This window comes from Mauremys reevesii, linkage group 2 (genome assembly GCF_016161935.1).
Source record: "Mauremys reevesii isolate NIE-2019 linkage group 2, ASM1616193v1, whole genome shotgun sequence".
NCBI lineage: Eukaryota > Metazoa > Chordata > Testudines > Geoemydidae > Mauremys > Mauremys reevesii.
The window spans coordinates 248,759,013-248,775,738 of record NC_052624.1 but is presented as its reverse complement, the minus strand read 5'-3'; the positions used below and the strand labels follow the sequence as shown (position 1 = coordinate 248,775,738).

General features: G+C 40.3%; 1 protein-coding gene across 3 annotated transcripts in view; it reads left to right on the top strand.

The window, feature by feature from the left end:
* Positions 1 to 16,726, top strand: part of STK3 (serine/threonine kinase 3) — a 269,092-nt gene that overhangs the window by 25,979 nt on the left and 226,387 nt on the right. For all 3 annotated transcript variants that reach the window (XM_039524229.1, XM_039524230.1, XM_039524231.1), the window contains exons 3-4: positions 375 to 503; positions 5,564 to 5,678. In XM_039524229.1, the coding sequence (XP_039380163.1) occupies positions 375 to 503; positions 5,564 to 5,678 (244 nt within the window). The remainder of the gene's footprint in view (positions 1 to 374; positions 504 to 5,563; positions 5,679 to 16,726) is intronic.

The window sequence follows — 16,726 nt, the reverse complement described above, 5'->3', positions numbered from 1 at the left end:
TAATTTACAGCATTTCCTAACTGGCTAAGTGTGTTATGATGGTGATTTATCTTTCATTTAACATTATATTAGTTCATAAGCAACTGCTGGAGGTAAGGTACCAGATATCATTGATCAATATTCTGACATAATATGCCAAATCCTATGAATTGGCGAAGGTAAACATTATCTGAGGACTTCCTTTTCAGAGGCACAGTCATGATGAAATTGAAATCCCTTGCAATTTTACAAGCATCTGATGTAGATAATATTAAAAAAAGAAGTATTCTAAATGAATACAATGGTTGGCATGATCTTTTGAATAGTACTGATTGGGAGGAAGAAAGAAATATTTTTGTAGAAAAAATTAATTTGTAATTCTTTGTAATTTTTAGATCTTATGGTAGTGTGTTTAAAGCAATACACAAGGAATCTGGACAAGTAGTGGCAATTAAACAAGTCCCTGTTGAGTCAGATCTTCAGGAAATAATTAAAGAAATTTCTATAATGCAGCAATGTGACAGGTATGAGCAATATTTATTTATTTAATTTTTTGCCTCCTTTTTAAGCATCTATTTGAAAATGTACTTGTAATGTGACGAGCACAAATGAAGTCTAGTAAAAGTCTATTTACACTTGGTATTCAGTTCAAATTTTAACGACCACTGCATATGTACTCATTGAGAGTCAAATTTTCCCCTAAGTTTGTAGCGAAATGTGCTTAATATTAACAACTGAAAGAGAAATATATACTTCTAAATTAATATTAAAAATTCACGTAATAAATTGTATCCTGAGAATAATAAGGTAATTTGTTTAGATATGCACTTGTTTACAAGCACTGTCAAACAAAAGTAACTTGACACGATTATAATTAAAGCAGGTTTTTTTTTTTTTTTTAATTTGAAGTGCTGTTAAAATTTTCTGTAATCAGAAAAATCCACATGAGTTTTGAGTCCTCCATTTCAAAGCATTGGCAAGGATTGTTATAGGCCAAGACTAATCACTGTTAATTTTTAAAAAATAGAGGGGGAAAAATGTAGTCTCTATTATACAACTTGCACTTTTGCAACAATGATTACTTTGGAGAAGCTGCTGTTTTCCTTCCTAGTTTTTCTTTGGACAATTCAGTCTCTGATTGTGGTGGCAGCTTTCTCTGACTAGGGCTGCAGGAACAGGGGGCCTTCACTTGTAACACTAACTTTCATTTCTACTTCCTTGTAAGTGCTACTTTCACTTAAATTGTTTTGTGCTCTGTGTGTGTGGGGTGTTTTTTAAAAGGATTATGGTCCTGATCCTGCAATGGGATCCATGATGGTGAACCCTTATGCATGTGAGGAGTCTTCTTTAAGTTGGTTGTGTAAGGGTCTGTCTTTTTGCGGGATCAAGGCCTAATTCTGCAAAGATAGGGCTAAAATCTCTCTAGCTGTCGAACTTTCTTTAAACACAAACTTTGTCAGTAACCATTTGGGCCAGTCTGCTTTCACAAGTCTTACTTACGGCTGTCTTCTCAAGTCAGAGTAGTTTGTACAACCCTGTCTACTGCTGCAGTGTTGAGGCTAGCTTACCACAGAGGGACAAAAAAAGTCTCCTTCCTCATTCGAGATTCTGCAACTACTGCTACTCATCCCAGGTCTGAAATAACTCAGGGTATGTCTACACTTAAAATGCTACAGCGCCGCAGCTGCACTGCATCAGCTGCACTGCTGTAGTGCTTCAGAGTAGACACTACCGATACCTACTGGAGGAGTTTTCCCATCAGTGTAGGTGATCAACCTTCCTGAGAGGCGGTAGATAGGTTGGTGGAAGAATTCTTCTGTTGACCTAGCACTGCCTACACTGTGGATTAGGTTGGTATAGCTCTGTCTCTCAAGGGTGTGGATTTTTCACACCCCTGAGAGATGTAGCTATACTGATGTAAGTTCTGGCCAGATGCTCCATCTGCTGAACATTGTGCTGAAGTACCTCATGGAGTTAGATCAGGGCTGGGCAAAGTTTTTGGCCCGAGGGTCACATCTGGGTGGGGAAATTGCATGTAGAGCCATGAATGTAGGGCTGGGGCAGGGGGCTGGGGTGAGGGAGGGAGTGCAGGGTGTGGGAGGGGATGAGGTGTGCAGGAAGGGGCTCAGGGCAAGGGGTTGGGGGCAGAGGAGGGGTGTGAGATGTACGAGGGGACTCAGGGTGGGGATGCAGGTGTGGTGCGGGGTGCAGCAAGGGGTTGGGGTGCAGGCAGGGTGTGGTGGGGGGCAGGAGGGGTTTGGGGTGCAGGCTGTGGCCTGGTGCCACTTACCTGGAGCGGCTTTGGGGTGGCAGCAGCACACACCGGGGCCAGGGCAGGCTTCCTGCCTGCCCTAGCCCTGCGCCGCTCCTGAAAGCAGCTGGCACCATGTCCCTGTGGCTCCTGGGGAAGGGGGGGGGCAGAGGGCTCTGTGAGCTGCCCTCACCTGTGGGTACCTCCCCCGAAGCTCCCATTGGCTGCGGTCATTAAACTAGTCATTGAACTGAATTTCAGAAATGAATAAAATAGTTTCTCTGCACATGCAGAAGAGGCTACTGCTGTCAAAAGGTGCTTACCCAGTGACTTCTATTAGTTCAGTGGTTTAACTTACTTTAAAAGTTTGGCAGCAAGCACGTACTGCTTAGTATTAATTTTTTAAATTTAATTTAAATAATTTTAATAGATTTATAGTAAATTTAGGCCTTTATATATTGTCATAGCTTGAAATTTAATTTTAAATAGGTGTATTTTTAAAAAGGAAAAATTATTGAATTTAAATAAAAAAATCTGATTTATTTTTATTCGTTTTTTAAAAATAATCTATTTCTATACACCTTGAGAGCAGGTATGAATGCAGGATAAACCTTTAAAGTGAAACAGTCTAGTTAGTGTGGAAACACTGCACAGATTGTATTTAAAATGGTTTCATTTCTCTAATATGTACAAACTTTGAATGAGGCCTCCAGACTTAAGCAACCCCTGAAAAAGTGCTGCCAGGCCTGCCTATAATATCACAGAAATCTGCTTAAAATATTAAAATATGTGTAAATTGTAGAGGTAGTATTACTCCTTTTATTATATCTTATTAATATTTTATTGCAAGGTCTTCAGAATTTATGCTATGGAAATAGTACTAAACTTTTACCTTATAGAGAAGCATAATGGTAAGAGGCAAGATTCAAATGCCAGTGTGTATAAGTCAATAAGGCTGAAATGGATTTTCATAATATACATTTGGTTTATGGCCAGGCTGGAGTTGGATACTCATTTAGGATGGGCAGTAGTGTTCTTAATGCATGCCAGTAAGCACTGGTGTACAGTACCTGCAGTATCTCAGATATTCCATCACAGCTGTTGCTTTTGTACTGGATTCGAGTTAGCAGTAGAACATATTGACAGAGGAAGCTACAGAAACTCTGTGATCTAGGCAAGGAGAAGAGGGTCTTAAATTTGCTTAAATAAAACAAAAAGAAAACTCTTTTTGTGGGACTCAGGCTACAGTGGCAGGAGGCCAGTGTCAGAAGCCTGAATAAGTATCTTACTTCCAAACTACAAGAAGTGGTTGGTGCCAGTCTGAAAACAGTCCTCCAGTTAGTTTATGATGGTTTTGCCTCTTCTCTTTAAGAAGTTCCTGAAAACCCCTTCTGACGGGTTGGGTCACAGAAACCCCCCTGGGAACTGCCAACTGATGTGCTGGGACAACCTCTGAGCCCGTTTTCCCTGGCAGCTTGGGACTTCAGTACCTTGCCTTGTTTGAGCCAGACACGCTTGCCTGCTGCAAACACAGATCCAAGTCTGAACCACATCCCCCACAAGCTGCAGGCTTAACTGAAAACTGCTTAAGAAGTGCTCCTGTCTCCAACACTCAGATACCCAGCTCCCAATGGGGTCCAAACCCAAAATAAATCCATTTTACCCTGTATAAATCTTATACAGGGTAAACTCATAAATTGTTTGCCCTCTGTAACACTGATAGAGAGATATGCACAGCTGTTTGCCCCCCTCCCCCAGGTATTAATACGTACTCTGGGTTTCTTAATAAGTAAAAAGTGATTTTATTAAATACAAAAAGTAGGATTTAAGTGGTTCCAAGTAATAACAGAACAAAGTAAATTACCAAACAAAATAAAATAAACCATGCAAGTCTAAGCCTAATACAGTAGGAAACAATGCAGGTAAATCTCACCCTCAGAGATGTTCCAATAAGTGTCTTTGACAGACTAGCCTTCTTCTAGTCTGGGCCCAATCCTTTCCCCAGTATAGTCCTTGTTCCAGCTCAGGTGGTAGCTAAGGGATTTTTCATGACTGCTGCTTCTTTTGTTCTGTTCCACCCCCTTATATATCTTTTGCACAAGGTGGGAATCCTTTGTCCCTCTCTGGGTTCCCATCCCTGCTCTAAATGGAAAAGCACCATGTTAGAAGATGGATTCCAGTTCAGGTGACATGGTCACATGTCACTGTAAGACTTCATTACCCACTTGCCAGCACGCTGGTATACAGGAAGACTTTCAAGTAAACAGATCCATTACAACCAATTATCCTGGTTAATGGGAACCATCAAGATTCCAAGCCACCATTAATGGCCCACACTTTGCATAATTACAATAGGACCTCAGAGTTATATTTCATATTCTTCATTTCAGATACAAGAATCATACATTCATACAAATAGGATGAACACACTCAGTAGATCATAATCTTTGCAAAGATATGTTACATGGCATATCTAGCATAAAACATATTTCAGTTATGTCATTTACACTCATAAGCATATTTCTATAAAGCATTATGGGTTGCAACGTCACACCCCTAATTCATTAAGCATTCCAGTTACAGGGACTGCTTCCCTTTCTGATTGGAGGCACTTGTTTATATTCTACTGGAGTCCTTTGTGCCTTTGGCCCCTGAGCTCAAGGGACGATTTATGTCCTTTATTTGATATGTTGATGAATGGAAATACAACACGCACTATTTATGGCACTATATAAATAACAGTCTTCTGTTAAAACTTAATATGGAAAATGCACTTAGAGTTCCATAAATATTTCTATAGCAAAATGTTAGATTGAAAAATATTCAGGTAGCTATTCAGGTTTGTTTTTGAAATAGACTCCTGCTGGTTGTGTGGGGGGAAAAAAGGGAGAATTTAGAACAATTTCTATGCTGTCCACTCAACACTGGAAAGAGACAAAAAGGAGACGGCTCCTGAAGATAGTGAAAAGGGGATTAGACTTTTCCCAAGGAAAAGGGGAGTGAAGAAGGTGCTTCCCCTTCATCAGAAGGGAACTGGTGATTGGGGAGGTCTTTGTATTTATTTGAGGGGTGTGGGAGTATTGTAGGTCATTCTACATGTGCCTCTGTCATTTTGGTAAAGCAACCAAACTTCTGGAAGTCTAACCAGGCCTTTTTGAGGCGTTGATTAAGGTAATCCCCATCATGACCTAAAATTCACTCAAATGCACCACACAATCTTTGGCTGTCCTAGTGACTCTGCAATTCTCATCTTGTTACAACTGACCCTGGATATTTTTTCATTGTCGATGATTATTAATATATGAATCTCAACTGTTTTGTGTTTATATTTAGTCCCTATGTTGTCAAGTACTATGGCAGCTACTTTAAGAACACAGATCTATGGATTGTTATGGAGTATTGTGGAGCTGGCTCTGTCTCGGACATAATTAGATTACGGAATAAAACAGTAAGTTCTCTTTTCTATGTGTATTTCTTGTACTGTTGCTTTATTATAACTTTTAGTCTTAAGTAATCTGACTAAGAGAAAATATTTGCTTAGAGGCTTTGTCTAACTCTAGGGGAATTTTTGAAGAGGGCTCAATCCTAAAGGCATGTCTACACTGCGCACTCTTGCGAAAATAAAAAGTGTGTTCGTAACTTGGGTTAGCAAACCTGAGTTAGCTAACTTGAATTAAAATAGCAGTGAAGACATGGCAAGTTGGCTTTTAACTCATATTAGCAGTTCGAGTATGGGAGCCCAGGATTGAATTGCTAACCCAAGGTAAAAGCTGAGTTACTGGGTATTCCTACACTGCAAAAACAAACAAGCAAAACACCACGTGGCAATGAGTTTCAGAGCCTAGGTCAACTGACTTGGGCTTGTGGGGCTAAAAATAGGACTGCAGACATTCCTGTTTAGGCTAGATCTTGGGGTCTGAGACCTGCCCCATTTACATTGTTTCATAGCCCAAGCTCTGGCCTGAGTGGGAACATCTACACTGCTATTTTTAGCCCCGTAGTATGAGTCCTGTGAGCCTGAGTCAGTTGACCCGAGCTTTGAGACTTGCTGCCACAGTTTTTTTTTTTTTCTTCTTTTGTTTGTTTGGGGTTTTTTTGCCGTGTAGGCATAGCCACTGGGTTTTCACTGCTATTTTAATCCTGAATTAACTAACTCAGGTTAGCTAAACTGGGTTGAGAACACTCTTTGCAGTGTAGAAATGCCCTTAATATTGGGCACTCTTTATTTCATTGAGACTAATGGGAACTGAAAGTTGTGATTGGAATCTATTAATCTAGGAAACCTCTCAGGATGGGAGCCCTCAAATATGGTATTTATTTCAGCTACACAAATATTGCCTCTTTATCTGCAAGATAGTATTCTAGATCACAAAATTCAATTTAATTTCACTTGATAATTTTATGCATCTTAAAAGGACACTCATGGCATAGTTTGTAGCTCTGAAATGTACAAATTCTTTTTCTCACTGATAGAAAGAACAAAAACTAATACTTTGTTCCTCTTTACTCCTGCACCTCTCACTTGCCATCCTGTAGGTACCTTGTTTAGGAGGTTGAGCTGTTGATTGGGCTCTGTTTTTTTTTCTTCCCCGTCTTTCCCCAAAATTGATATTCCAGCATTTATTTTGACATCTTCCTGCACCATATATAACAAAAATATACATGGAGAGGAGAGGAATTATGATGTTTTTGACCTATCAAGTACTCACTAGGTGCAGGCTAGCATTATCTTCCAACTGCCCCCCACACAATATTTATATTTTTCTTTTTCCTTTTAAGGAAGTCACTAGGAGTTGTCTCTTTAGAATGACAAATGTCATATTACCTAGGTGCCATGTTTAGCTTAAAACTATTTTTTGTTATGAAATATGTATGCAACACTTTATTAAAAGTGAAATCCCTTTGATGTTGAGTTTGTGTGAATACTCCCAGATCTCAACAATAGCCTATTTATGGTAGCAAAGGTTTTTCCCTGAAAAGCATATGTACTCGGTGTTTTTGCTGAGTTACTGTTGAATAAATGTTGTCCAGACCTCCTGGCCTTTATGACTTGTCCAGTTTGTAAAGGGAAAATAGTATTTGGAACTGTTGTTTGAGTGTGTGTGGTGTCATGTGAGGTTTTTTTTAAGGGGTCTATTCTATTACATCATTGTAATTTGAAAGACGAATAAGTTGCTTTCTATTTCATGACTAGTAAATGCAACAGAAGGAGTTGCTCTAATTTTAAAATATGCCCTTAAAAGTATAATCTTCTTCCCCTCCCCTTATGCCCTTACCAGCAAATCATTTCAGGCTGTTTGAAAGGAATTTAATAAACCTACATGTAGTTATGATGTATTTAGTTAATCACATTTCCACTAAAATCAGTTTTAACTGTTTGTCATATAACTCTAAATGGAAAAGCTATTTAAAATAGTACCTAAGGCAAGTTGTGTGTCCCATTAATGGTTGCCATGATTTATAAGAATGAAACTTCCTTATTTTACTGTGTAATGATGGAGGAACAACAAGACAACTTATACTGTTGATTCTCTGGAAGAGTAACTTGATTGCTGTATGACTTTTTATTACATGATGGAAAACTTCTGACTACATATTACTGGAATAAGGCTGGCTAAATACTTCAATGCTTTGTGGTTCACCTAAAATAAAGTTTGTTTGTGGAAACAATAAGTTGGAAACTTATTTTACTGTTTTTATGTTTTCCACAAGAAATAAACCACTTCACTTAAAGAAAGGAGACAAGAGTTAATTCTTAGTTTGACAGATTGTGTATTAACTGCCCACTGCCATTCATAGTTATTTGCAGTACTGTTGTAGCTGTGTTGGTCCCAGGATATTAGAGGCAGGGTTGGTGAGGTAATATCTTTTATTGGATGAACTTTTGTTGGTAAAGGAGAAGAGTTTACCAGCTTACACAGAACTTTTCTTCAGGTCTGGGAAAGGCACTGAGGCTCTTGCAGCTAAATAAAAGGTGGAATGTATTGTTTAGCATAGGTAGTTACCACCTATTGTAAAAGACACTGTAAAGTCAAAAGCTTGTCTTTTTCACCGATAGAAGTTGGTCCAATAATAGATATTACCTCACCTATTTTTCTCATTCATAGTTATGCATTTTAGAATTTTCCTAGATCATCACCATAGTGTAAACAAATACAGTGGTTGCTTCAGGAAAAACATTCTTAATTTAGCAGTTATAGGTGGAAAATAGATAAAATAGATTAAGGTTTAACTGTCTCTGTAGCTGATTATCCCATCCTCCCAAAAAACAACCAACCAACCTGTGGACAAGATAATGGAGGATGGTGCTGTGATTTTTTTTTTTAACTTATTTAAAAATAGGTGAGGAAAGAGATGGATTTTTTTTCATATTTTATTTAAAAATAAAAAATCTCAAGGTACTCATTCTTTGCCCTGGGTGCCTGTTTGTAAACTTAAAAATGTACCATATAATATACATACATCTCCACCAAATCCTTTCAACCCTCAGCCCACCACTTTGTAAAAAGACTGAGCAGACAGATTTGGGCTTTGCATCATGTCAAGAAGGTTACAAATCTTGGCTCAGCCCTGTTTGACCAGAAGTATGGGAAACAAATTCCAAAACTGAGTACCCTTCAGACCCTTGTTAGCCAGTCCCCTTTCCTATCAAGAGGGTTCCAGCTCAAAAGAGAGGCAGCTTCTCAGCTAATGAAGTCCCAAAACATTTATTGCTTTATAGGGTAAGCCAACTCCTGGAATCCCTCCCAGAAGTTTATTGGAAGCTAGTATATATCCAGGAGCAGTAGTGTAATGTGCTCTTAATATGCAACTTCATTTAAGAGGGCCATGATAGTCTCCACTAGCTTCACATTTTGAAAGGGTCACACCTTGGGACCAATGTATTATTCTGAGTTGACAAAGGTATGGCTAGCTTTATCAAGGGCACTCTTTTCCATAGGCGCTGATGAAGGGGAAAGTGCAATAATCACAACCATCATTTGGTGATCCAAGATGTAATAAAGCACTCAGGTTGCACACCTCTGTTACTGTCCCTCCATTACAGGTGCCATTGTAAGTTTTAACTGTTTTCACCAGGCCAACAACATTATAATTTTCCTGTCTGGATTAATTTGTAACCAGCTAGTTCTCATCCAAACCCATAGTTAATGTAGACACTGGGTAACTTATTCCATTGTTCTCTCAGATCAGACATGATGGAGATGGGAGTTGTCATACTGAATACACTGCAGCCTATGGGCTTGTCTACACTATCATGCAAGGTCAATCTAAGATATGCAACTTCGGCTACATGAATAGTGTAGCTGAAGTCGACGTACTTAAAGTCTTCACTGCGGTAAGTCGACAGCTGATGCTTTCCCGTCGACTCCGCTTGCGCTTCTCTTTCTGGTGGAGTACCGGAGTCGATGGGAGAGCACTCAGCAGTTGATTTATGGCATCTATACTAGATGCCATAAATCGACCCCTGCTGGATCGATCTCTGCCCATTGATCCGGTGGGTAGTGTAGACAAGCCCTAAGTCTCCTCATTAACTGTACCAGCATCCTCAAACAGAAATAATGGTGATACCACTAACCCCCTGTGGTATCCTGCAGGAAAGAATCCTTTGGGCAAAGGAATCCACAGCCAGTGGCTTGTTTTTTTCAGAAAGCTAAGAGTGACTCCTTCAACCAACTGCTGTAGTTCACAAGCAAAGGAACAATATCAAAGCTGCTGACCAATCTAAAAGGATCAGTGCAGATTCTCTCTTTTTCCGTTACTCGGAGATCATCTACTTGGAGGGAGGGATAGCTCAGTGGTTTGAGCATTGGCCTGCTAAACCCAGGGTTGTGAGTTTAATCCTTGAGGAGGCCACTTAGGGATCTGGGGCAAAAATTGGTCCTGCTAGTGAAGGCAGGGGGCTGGACTCAATGACCTTTCAAGGTCCCTTCCAGTTCTAGGAGATTGGTATATCTCCAATTATTACCTAGTATAACTGGTGCAATTTCTATCTCATATCCAGACCTATAAACTGGGGTCAAGGAAACCAGAGGACTGCAAAAATCAAAACAAACAAAAAGCTCCACCCACATTAATTATTCCACCACAACCTTTTCATGAACTTCCCCCAAAATGAAGACTATATAGATTGTTAGCATCAAAATTGACTTCTTGAGCACTGGCTTCACAGTAGCTGTAAGAGCTACTTGCACTCTGCCCTTCCATAGGGGAATGTTGACAGTCTTAATCAAGAAGGGTACTGACCTTCAGCAGCCCAGAAGGTCATGGGTCCACCTTACAGGTTGTAGCACAAAGCTACTTCAGTACCTCTTTAACTTCAGTGAGAAATACTGGCTGAAATTCAGAAGACTAATTCATTGCTCCCTCAAGACAGTGTTCCATTTCTACAGAAGTAAACAGTTTATTCTAAATTTCAAGCAATTTTTATTTGCTAAGTAATATGAAAATTTTGAGGGGAAGAACTCCACTCTGCCACTAAGGATGGTATTTTTCTGTATTGGAGTCCCTTTGGTAGGGGGACAAAACTATATAACTGGTTGCAGTCTGCATGAGATTTCTGTCACTGGTGTTCTGGTTGTCTCTTCTCTCACTTGATCTGTCTTTTCTGGGAACCATGGTGAGTATGGAGCTTGTGCAGAGGACATCTAGGAGCCACTGTTTCAATAGTGGATCACTGAATACTACTATAAAGCTTACCAAAACCATTAATAGGTTGTTTTTCTGAAAGATCACTTTTATCTGGAAACTCAATGTGTGATATGTCCTGGATGGAAGCTGGAGACATGTAGATAAGTATAGCGGTCAGTAGGTTTCTGGTATAGGGTGGTGTTTATGTGACCATCACTTACTTGCACTGTACTACTGACCGCTATACTTACCTATGGAAACCTACTGACTGCTATAGTTACCTACATGCCTCCTGCTTCCATCCAGGACATCCACCCTGATTGAATCGGCCCTGTCCGCACTGGTTGTCCACTTGTGAGGTAACTCCCTTCTCCTCGTGTGTCAGTATAATAATGCCTGTATCTGTAATTTTCACTCCTTGCATCTGAAGAAATGGATTTTTTACCATGAAAGTTTATGCCCAGATAAATCCCTTAGTCTTTAAGGTACCACCAGACTCCTTGTTGTTTTTGTGGATACAGACTAACACAGCTACCCCTGATACTTAAGATCCAGAGTGTGTCCAGCCTTATGAATGGAGCGTGTGGTTGCCTGGGACAGTCCAGTAATTGTAATGGGAGCTGCGAAATTTTTAGCCAATCCACAGGTAACATCCCCTACACTGAAATCCTCAGGCACTGACATTCCAGATTTGATCCTGTGGGCCAGAATCACTTTAAATGCTGACAAATCCATAGTAAAAAAGCAAACAAAAAACCCTAAGAGAGAATGCAGGTCATTGGGAGCTTTCTTCAAATAAGATATTCAGTATGTGCCCCTCTGTTGGAAGCTGGGAAACCTGTTTTCCCCTGTATGATGGCCTTATTTTCTGACTTTAAAATGTTAATTTTGTAAGTGTGTGAAAACTTTTTATAGTTGCAAGGCTAATGTTGGTAAAATTGCATATGGTGAAATACCTAGGTACTAATTTGGCCAATGTCTCCATAGTATCTAAGGGCTTATTGATGTGCTGTTTAAACTAAAATTTTGTTTAATTATATGTATGATTTAATAGCAAAGGCATTCTGTGGCAGTTCCCAAATATCAGTGTAGTTATCAAGCACCTATTCAAAAAAATATTTAATATTATGCAATAGAATCACTTTTTTTTTTAGTACTAGGTACTTAATTACTACAGAGCTGTCCTTCACTAGGCACGTAAGCAGTTACTGTCAACTCCAAATTTGTCCCAAAGTTTAAATTTACTTAGAAACAAGCTTTAGAACACAAGACAAAAAGAAATATTTCCAGGTACAGAAAGATTTAGGCCAATATCTATCTATCTTTTTACCCAAATGTAATCAATTTTCAAACAAATAGACTTTTCAGTATTTACAGTCCAAACAGTACAGTACCGACAATCCAAAACAAAATTGACTTAACTGATTTTCTTCATCCAAGCTCAAAGAAATGCACACAAAGTAAACAATATGTTAACAGTGATAAGTAAACTAAATCTTTAAAAAATTGCTTTTGCTAATATAAGGTAGTTATTGATAACGTAGGTCAAGATATTTTACAATATAAGGATGCTATTCCTGAAAGGCCTGTTGGTCACATAAATAAACTCACTGACGTCTATAGGACTAATCTTGTAACTAAGAATTATTCATTAATAAGGTTTATAAGACCTGGCCCTACAATTTTTTAGAAAAATTTAAAATTTATATATTGATGATATCCCTTAAACTCAATCACATTGTCTTTAAGAAGCCAGTGGTGGAAGGTGCAGAGACACAGTGATGCTTAATTGGGCCCTATAGTGACCAAGGAAGTGCAGGTCTGGGAAGAAGGCTCTTAGCTGTCTTCTTGAATTACTCCCTCCCAGTGTGTGTTTACTTCTCCACCCCCCCACCCTTTAAATCACCCTGTTCATAGTGAAACAAATCTGTTTCCTCACTCTCCTCTCCCTACCCCCATCATGTATGCCTAGTTCAGATTAGTTTCTTACTTCACAATTACTCAGAACTAGAGCCCTGCAGTGGGACTGGGATCCTGCGGGTCCCGCAGAACCTGCTACCATAATAGTGGGGGCAGGTAAATGTACTTTTTTGCGGGTGGGATTAAGTGGGCAAAAAATACAGTCTGCTGTAATTTATGGGAAAACACTAAAACTCTCTTCAGTTTGTCATAAATAGAATTTTAGCAATGTAAAGCAAGTTTTTCTCTTTTTTTTAAATAAAGGTTTTAATACTTAAATGAGGGATAGAAAGAGGTTTATCTATTATAACAGGAGTTAAAGTATTTCTTTACATGGTTTAAGCAAGATTTGTTTTATCCTTTTGGTGGTAAAAATTGTGCCTGAATTCCACACACACACACACCCCTATTTATTTATTTATTTATTTATTTATTTAGCAGCATGGGAGAATTTGTCTCTCTTGTGGAATTTGCAGGATCTAAGGTTTTTGCAGATGTGAGCGGGATAAAAAATGCAAGGAACAATGTGGGAGCAAGTGAGAATGGGTATTGCGTGATGGGATGGGACATGAGTGGGATTAAAAAAAAAATCCTTCACAGGGCTCTACTCAGAACCATTGGCCTTTTAACGTTGGTTGTCTTCCATCCCCCATAGTCAATAGAAAAAAAGCATTTGAACAATTCAAAATGTACATGCACACACACAAGAATTTCATGGATTAGACAAACACGGTAAGTAGCGGTTTGGAGAAATAGTCATATTTTGCTCCTAATAAACATAATGATAACCCTTAATTCATTTAGCAATGTCATCCTTATGTATTAAAAAAAAATTAAGCTTAATGTGAAAAAATTTCTATAATTTTGTGTGCAAAAATCGTTAGCGTTTTAAACTTGAACATTTTAAATTATGTAGCTTTCAGGATAAATATAGCTGTTTCTGATAGAGCAGTTTTGGCTTTTCAGATGCAAAATTGCAGTGTTGAGGGAGGCAGAATTATCATATCCCTCCCATCCCCACCAATAATCTCAACTGTATGGAGCTAAGAGTGTAACTATAGCTATCACTATAATTTCAAGTTCCCAAATAGCTTCATTGCACACATGGTCTGAATTTTGTTACCAGAAATTCTTTTGAAGGGTATACTTGCTGACAGAACTTATTTTTCTAGTTTTTCTAAGGTGAACTTGACACTTGTGTATAGAATAATTCTTAGGTTTTGTTTTAATGTTTTATCCCATTAATGTGACCTAGATTTTTCCTTTACCTTCACCTGAAATAAATCTAGGAATCACTTCAGATGCTTCCTGGTATTGGAGCAGAGTGTTCTGAAAGTGGCTAATGATAGAAAACTAACTTTGACCTAAGGAGGAGACCTATTCAGATTTCTTTGAACCAGAAATTAGTTTGACATGGTATATTAAAAACTAGGGTAAGTGTTTTCAAATGGTTCCCTAACAAGAACCAGTTGGCACTACCCTGCTGCACAACAGCCCTTTCAGCATGTATTAATATATTACATATAAAAAACTTTGTTAAAAGAACATTATTAAGGTTGCAAATTCAAGCATTCAAGAGTTAGGAAATGCCAGAATTAAATTTGCCTGTTCACCTCTGTTACTAAGCATTACATTACAGTCTTTAATTACATGATCACATACTATTTTTTCCATGGGATACCTGCCTCATTCAGTGCCAGGATGGACCTGCTGTGAGGATAAATCAGGGTTGTGTAGTCAAGTAGACTGTTGTCTGTAGGATGCTGATCATTTGTTGCTGAAGTTGGAAGATAAGGGTTTGCAGAAAGAGAAAAGATTGTCATATGGTTGAGGCAGTTGAATGCTGTCCTGGAGAATTGGATTCTGTGCTTGCCTGTGATGCAAGTCAAGTCACTTAAACCAAAGTTTTCACAGGGGTCATTAGCTGTGAGTTTCTCGTTTTCTGGACGCCTGACTTGAGACCCTGAGGACTGATTTGTGGAAGTGCTGAGGACTCGCAGCTGCCACTAAAGTTAGTGGGGGGGCTATGCTTTGAACTATAACGTGCATATGATGCTAACTACTCTGAAAAGTCAGTTCATAGGTGCGTGTAGTGCGGCTTGCCGTGGTTTGTCCCTCAGCGGGGCTGTGGGGTATCCCACCGCCTCGCTCTAGTTCGCCAGCTGTCGGCTCTGCGGTCGTGGGGAATAACACACACTCGGTTAGGGGCTCAGGCCTCCGGAGCGGGGGCTGAGTCAATAATCAAATGGCAGCCCAGGCCCTAGGTCAGGGTGGGGCAGCCAGCAAACGGTCAAGGACTCAGGCCTTTAAGCAGGGACTGAGTCAATAGTTCAAATGGTTCTAGCCTCTCCAGGCCAGGAAAAGGACAAGGGGGAGCCTGTCACCCAGGAGTGGGTGGCGGGGGGGACGCAGGCCCTCCCTCTCCACTGCGTCCCAGCCCGGGGCCCTAGCAGCGGCAAAGACTCGCTGCTGTCAGTGGGGATCCTGGCCGCAACACACTGACATAGGTTCAGGCAGTGCTGCAGCCAGACTGGGGTCGGTTGCCCCCGGGCTACTTCCACACTCCCCCTCATAGGGTACCTGGGTCGTGCTAGCGTCCGCGGCTGTCTCGAACAGCATCGGTTCCTCGGGGTATGCAGCGAAGGGCTGGCTCGGCTCCTCCTCCTCGGGGTAGCTGGCACGGGGCAGGTTCGGCTCTTCCTCGGGGTAGCTAGGAAGGGGCAGGCTCGGCCAGTCCTCCTCGGGGTAGTGAGCGCGGGGTAGGCTTGCCAATCCTCCTCAGGGTAGCGGGCACGGGGCAGACTCGGCTGTCTGGGTGCGAGCTCAGGCCGGCTGCAGGCTGCTGCTGTCTCCCAAGAGGGAGCTCGGTCGCAGACGTCTGGTCTCTGCGGCGGCTGGTTCTCTACTGAGCTCTGCAGGTGAGCTTTTATACTTCCGGGTCTGCGCTGTGACCTCTGAGGGGCGGGCGCAGGACCCAGTGGCTCCGCCCTCGTTGGTGTTAGGGGAGGTTTGTCCCTCAGCGGGGCTGTGGGGTATCCCACCGTCTCGCTACAGTGTCTATAACTGGGCACCCAAAATTACTGGATACTTTTGATTTTAATCTCTCTGCTTCGGTTTGCCATCTGTAAAATGAGAATAATACAACTCCCTCATCTCACAGAGATGTTGTTAAAATAAGTTCATTAATATTTGCAATATTCAGATATTCAGGTACTATGGTGATTGTCATAGAAAAGCCCCTGAGGAAATGAATAATTCTGTCTTCAAAGTAGGATTTGAATAGTGTGCAGTAAATAAGGCCTTGGGCCACACATTGAATAATGAGGAGAAAACAAAATATTGAATAGCTACTCATTAAGTGAGCACTGTCTATTCTGTGCACTGAATGAGGCAGAGGTCCTGTGGGGAAAAATCATAAGACTTATGAAATTAAAGACAGTATACCTATACACAAGGAAGCTGAATTTTGGTTGTACAGACAACCTTAATTCTGGCATTTCCTAACTTTTGAAAGCTTCACTTTGCAACCTTAAAATGTCTTTAATATACTTTGCTTTTTGTGTTTAAAAATGTCCTAGGTTTTTAAAAATAGCAAACTGAAAATACAGAAAGTCCATCATGCTGCATCATGTTGACACCCATATGGGTCATCAGTTTGGTTGGAACCTTTAGTTCTACCACACAGACCTCTGCCTCTTGAGCTAATAGAGTAACTGATAGACGATAACAAACTTACTATTGCTATGTGAACCAACATTGGAGGAGGATGAGACACACTTTGCTAGTGGATTTCATAGGTATTTGATGAGAGAGGAACAGTGAGACTCAGGAATCTTGGTTTCCATTCCAAGCTCTGGAGGGGAATTTTCCCTAATGGTCACAGAGTCTTCTGTTTGTTCCACCAAGGAC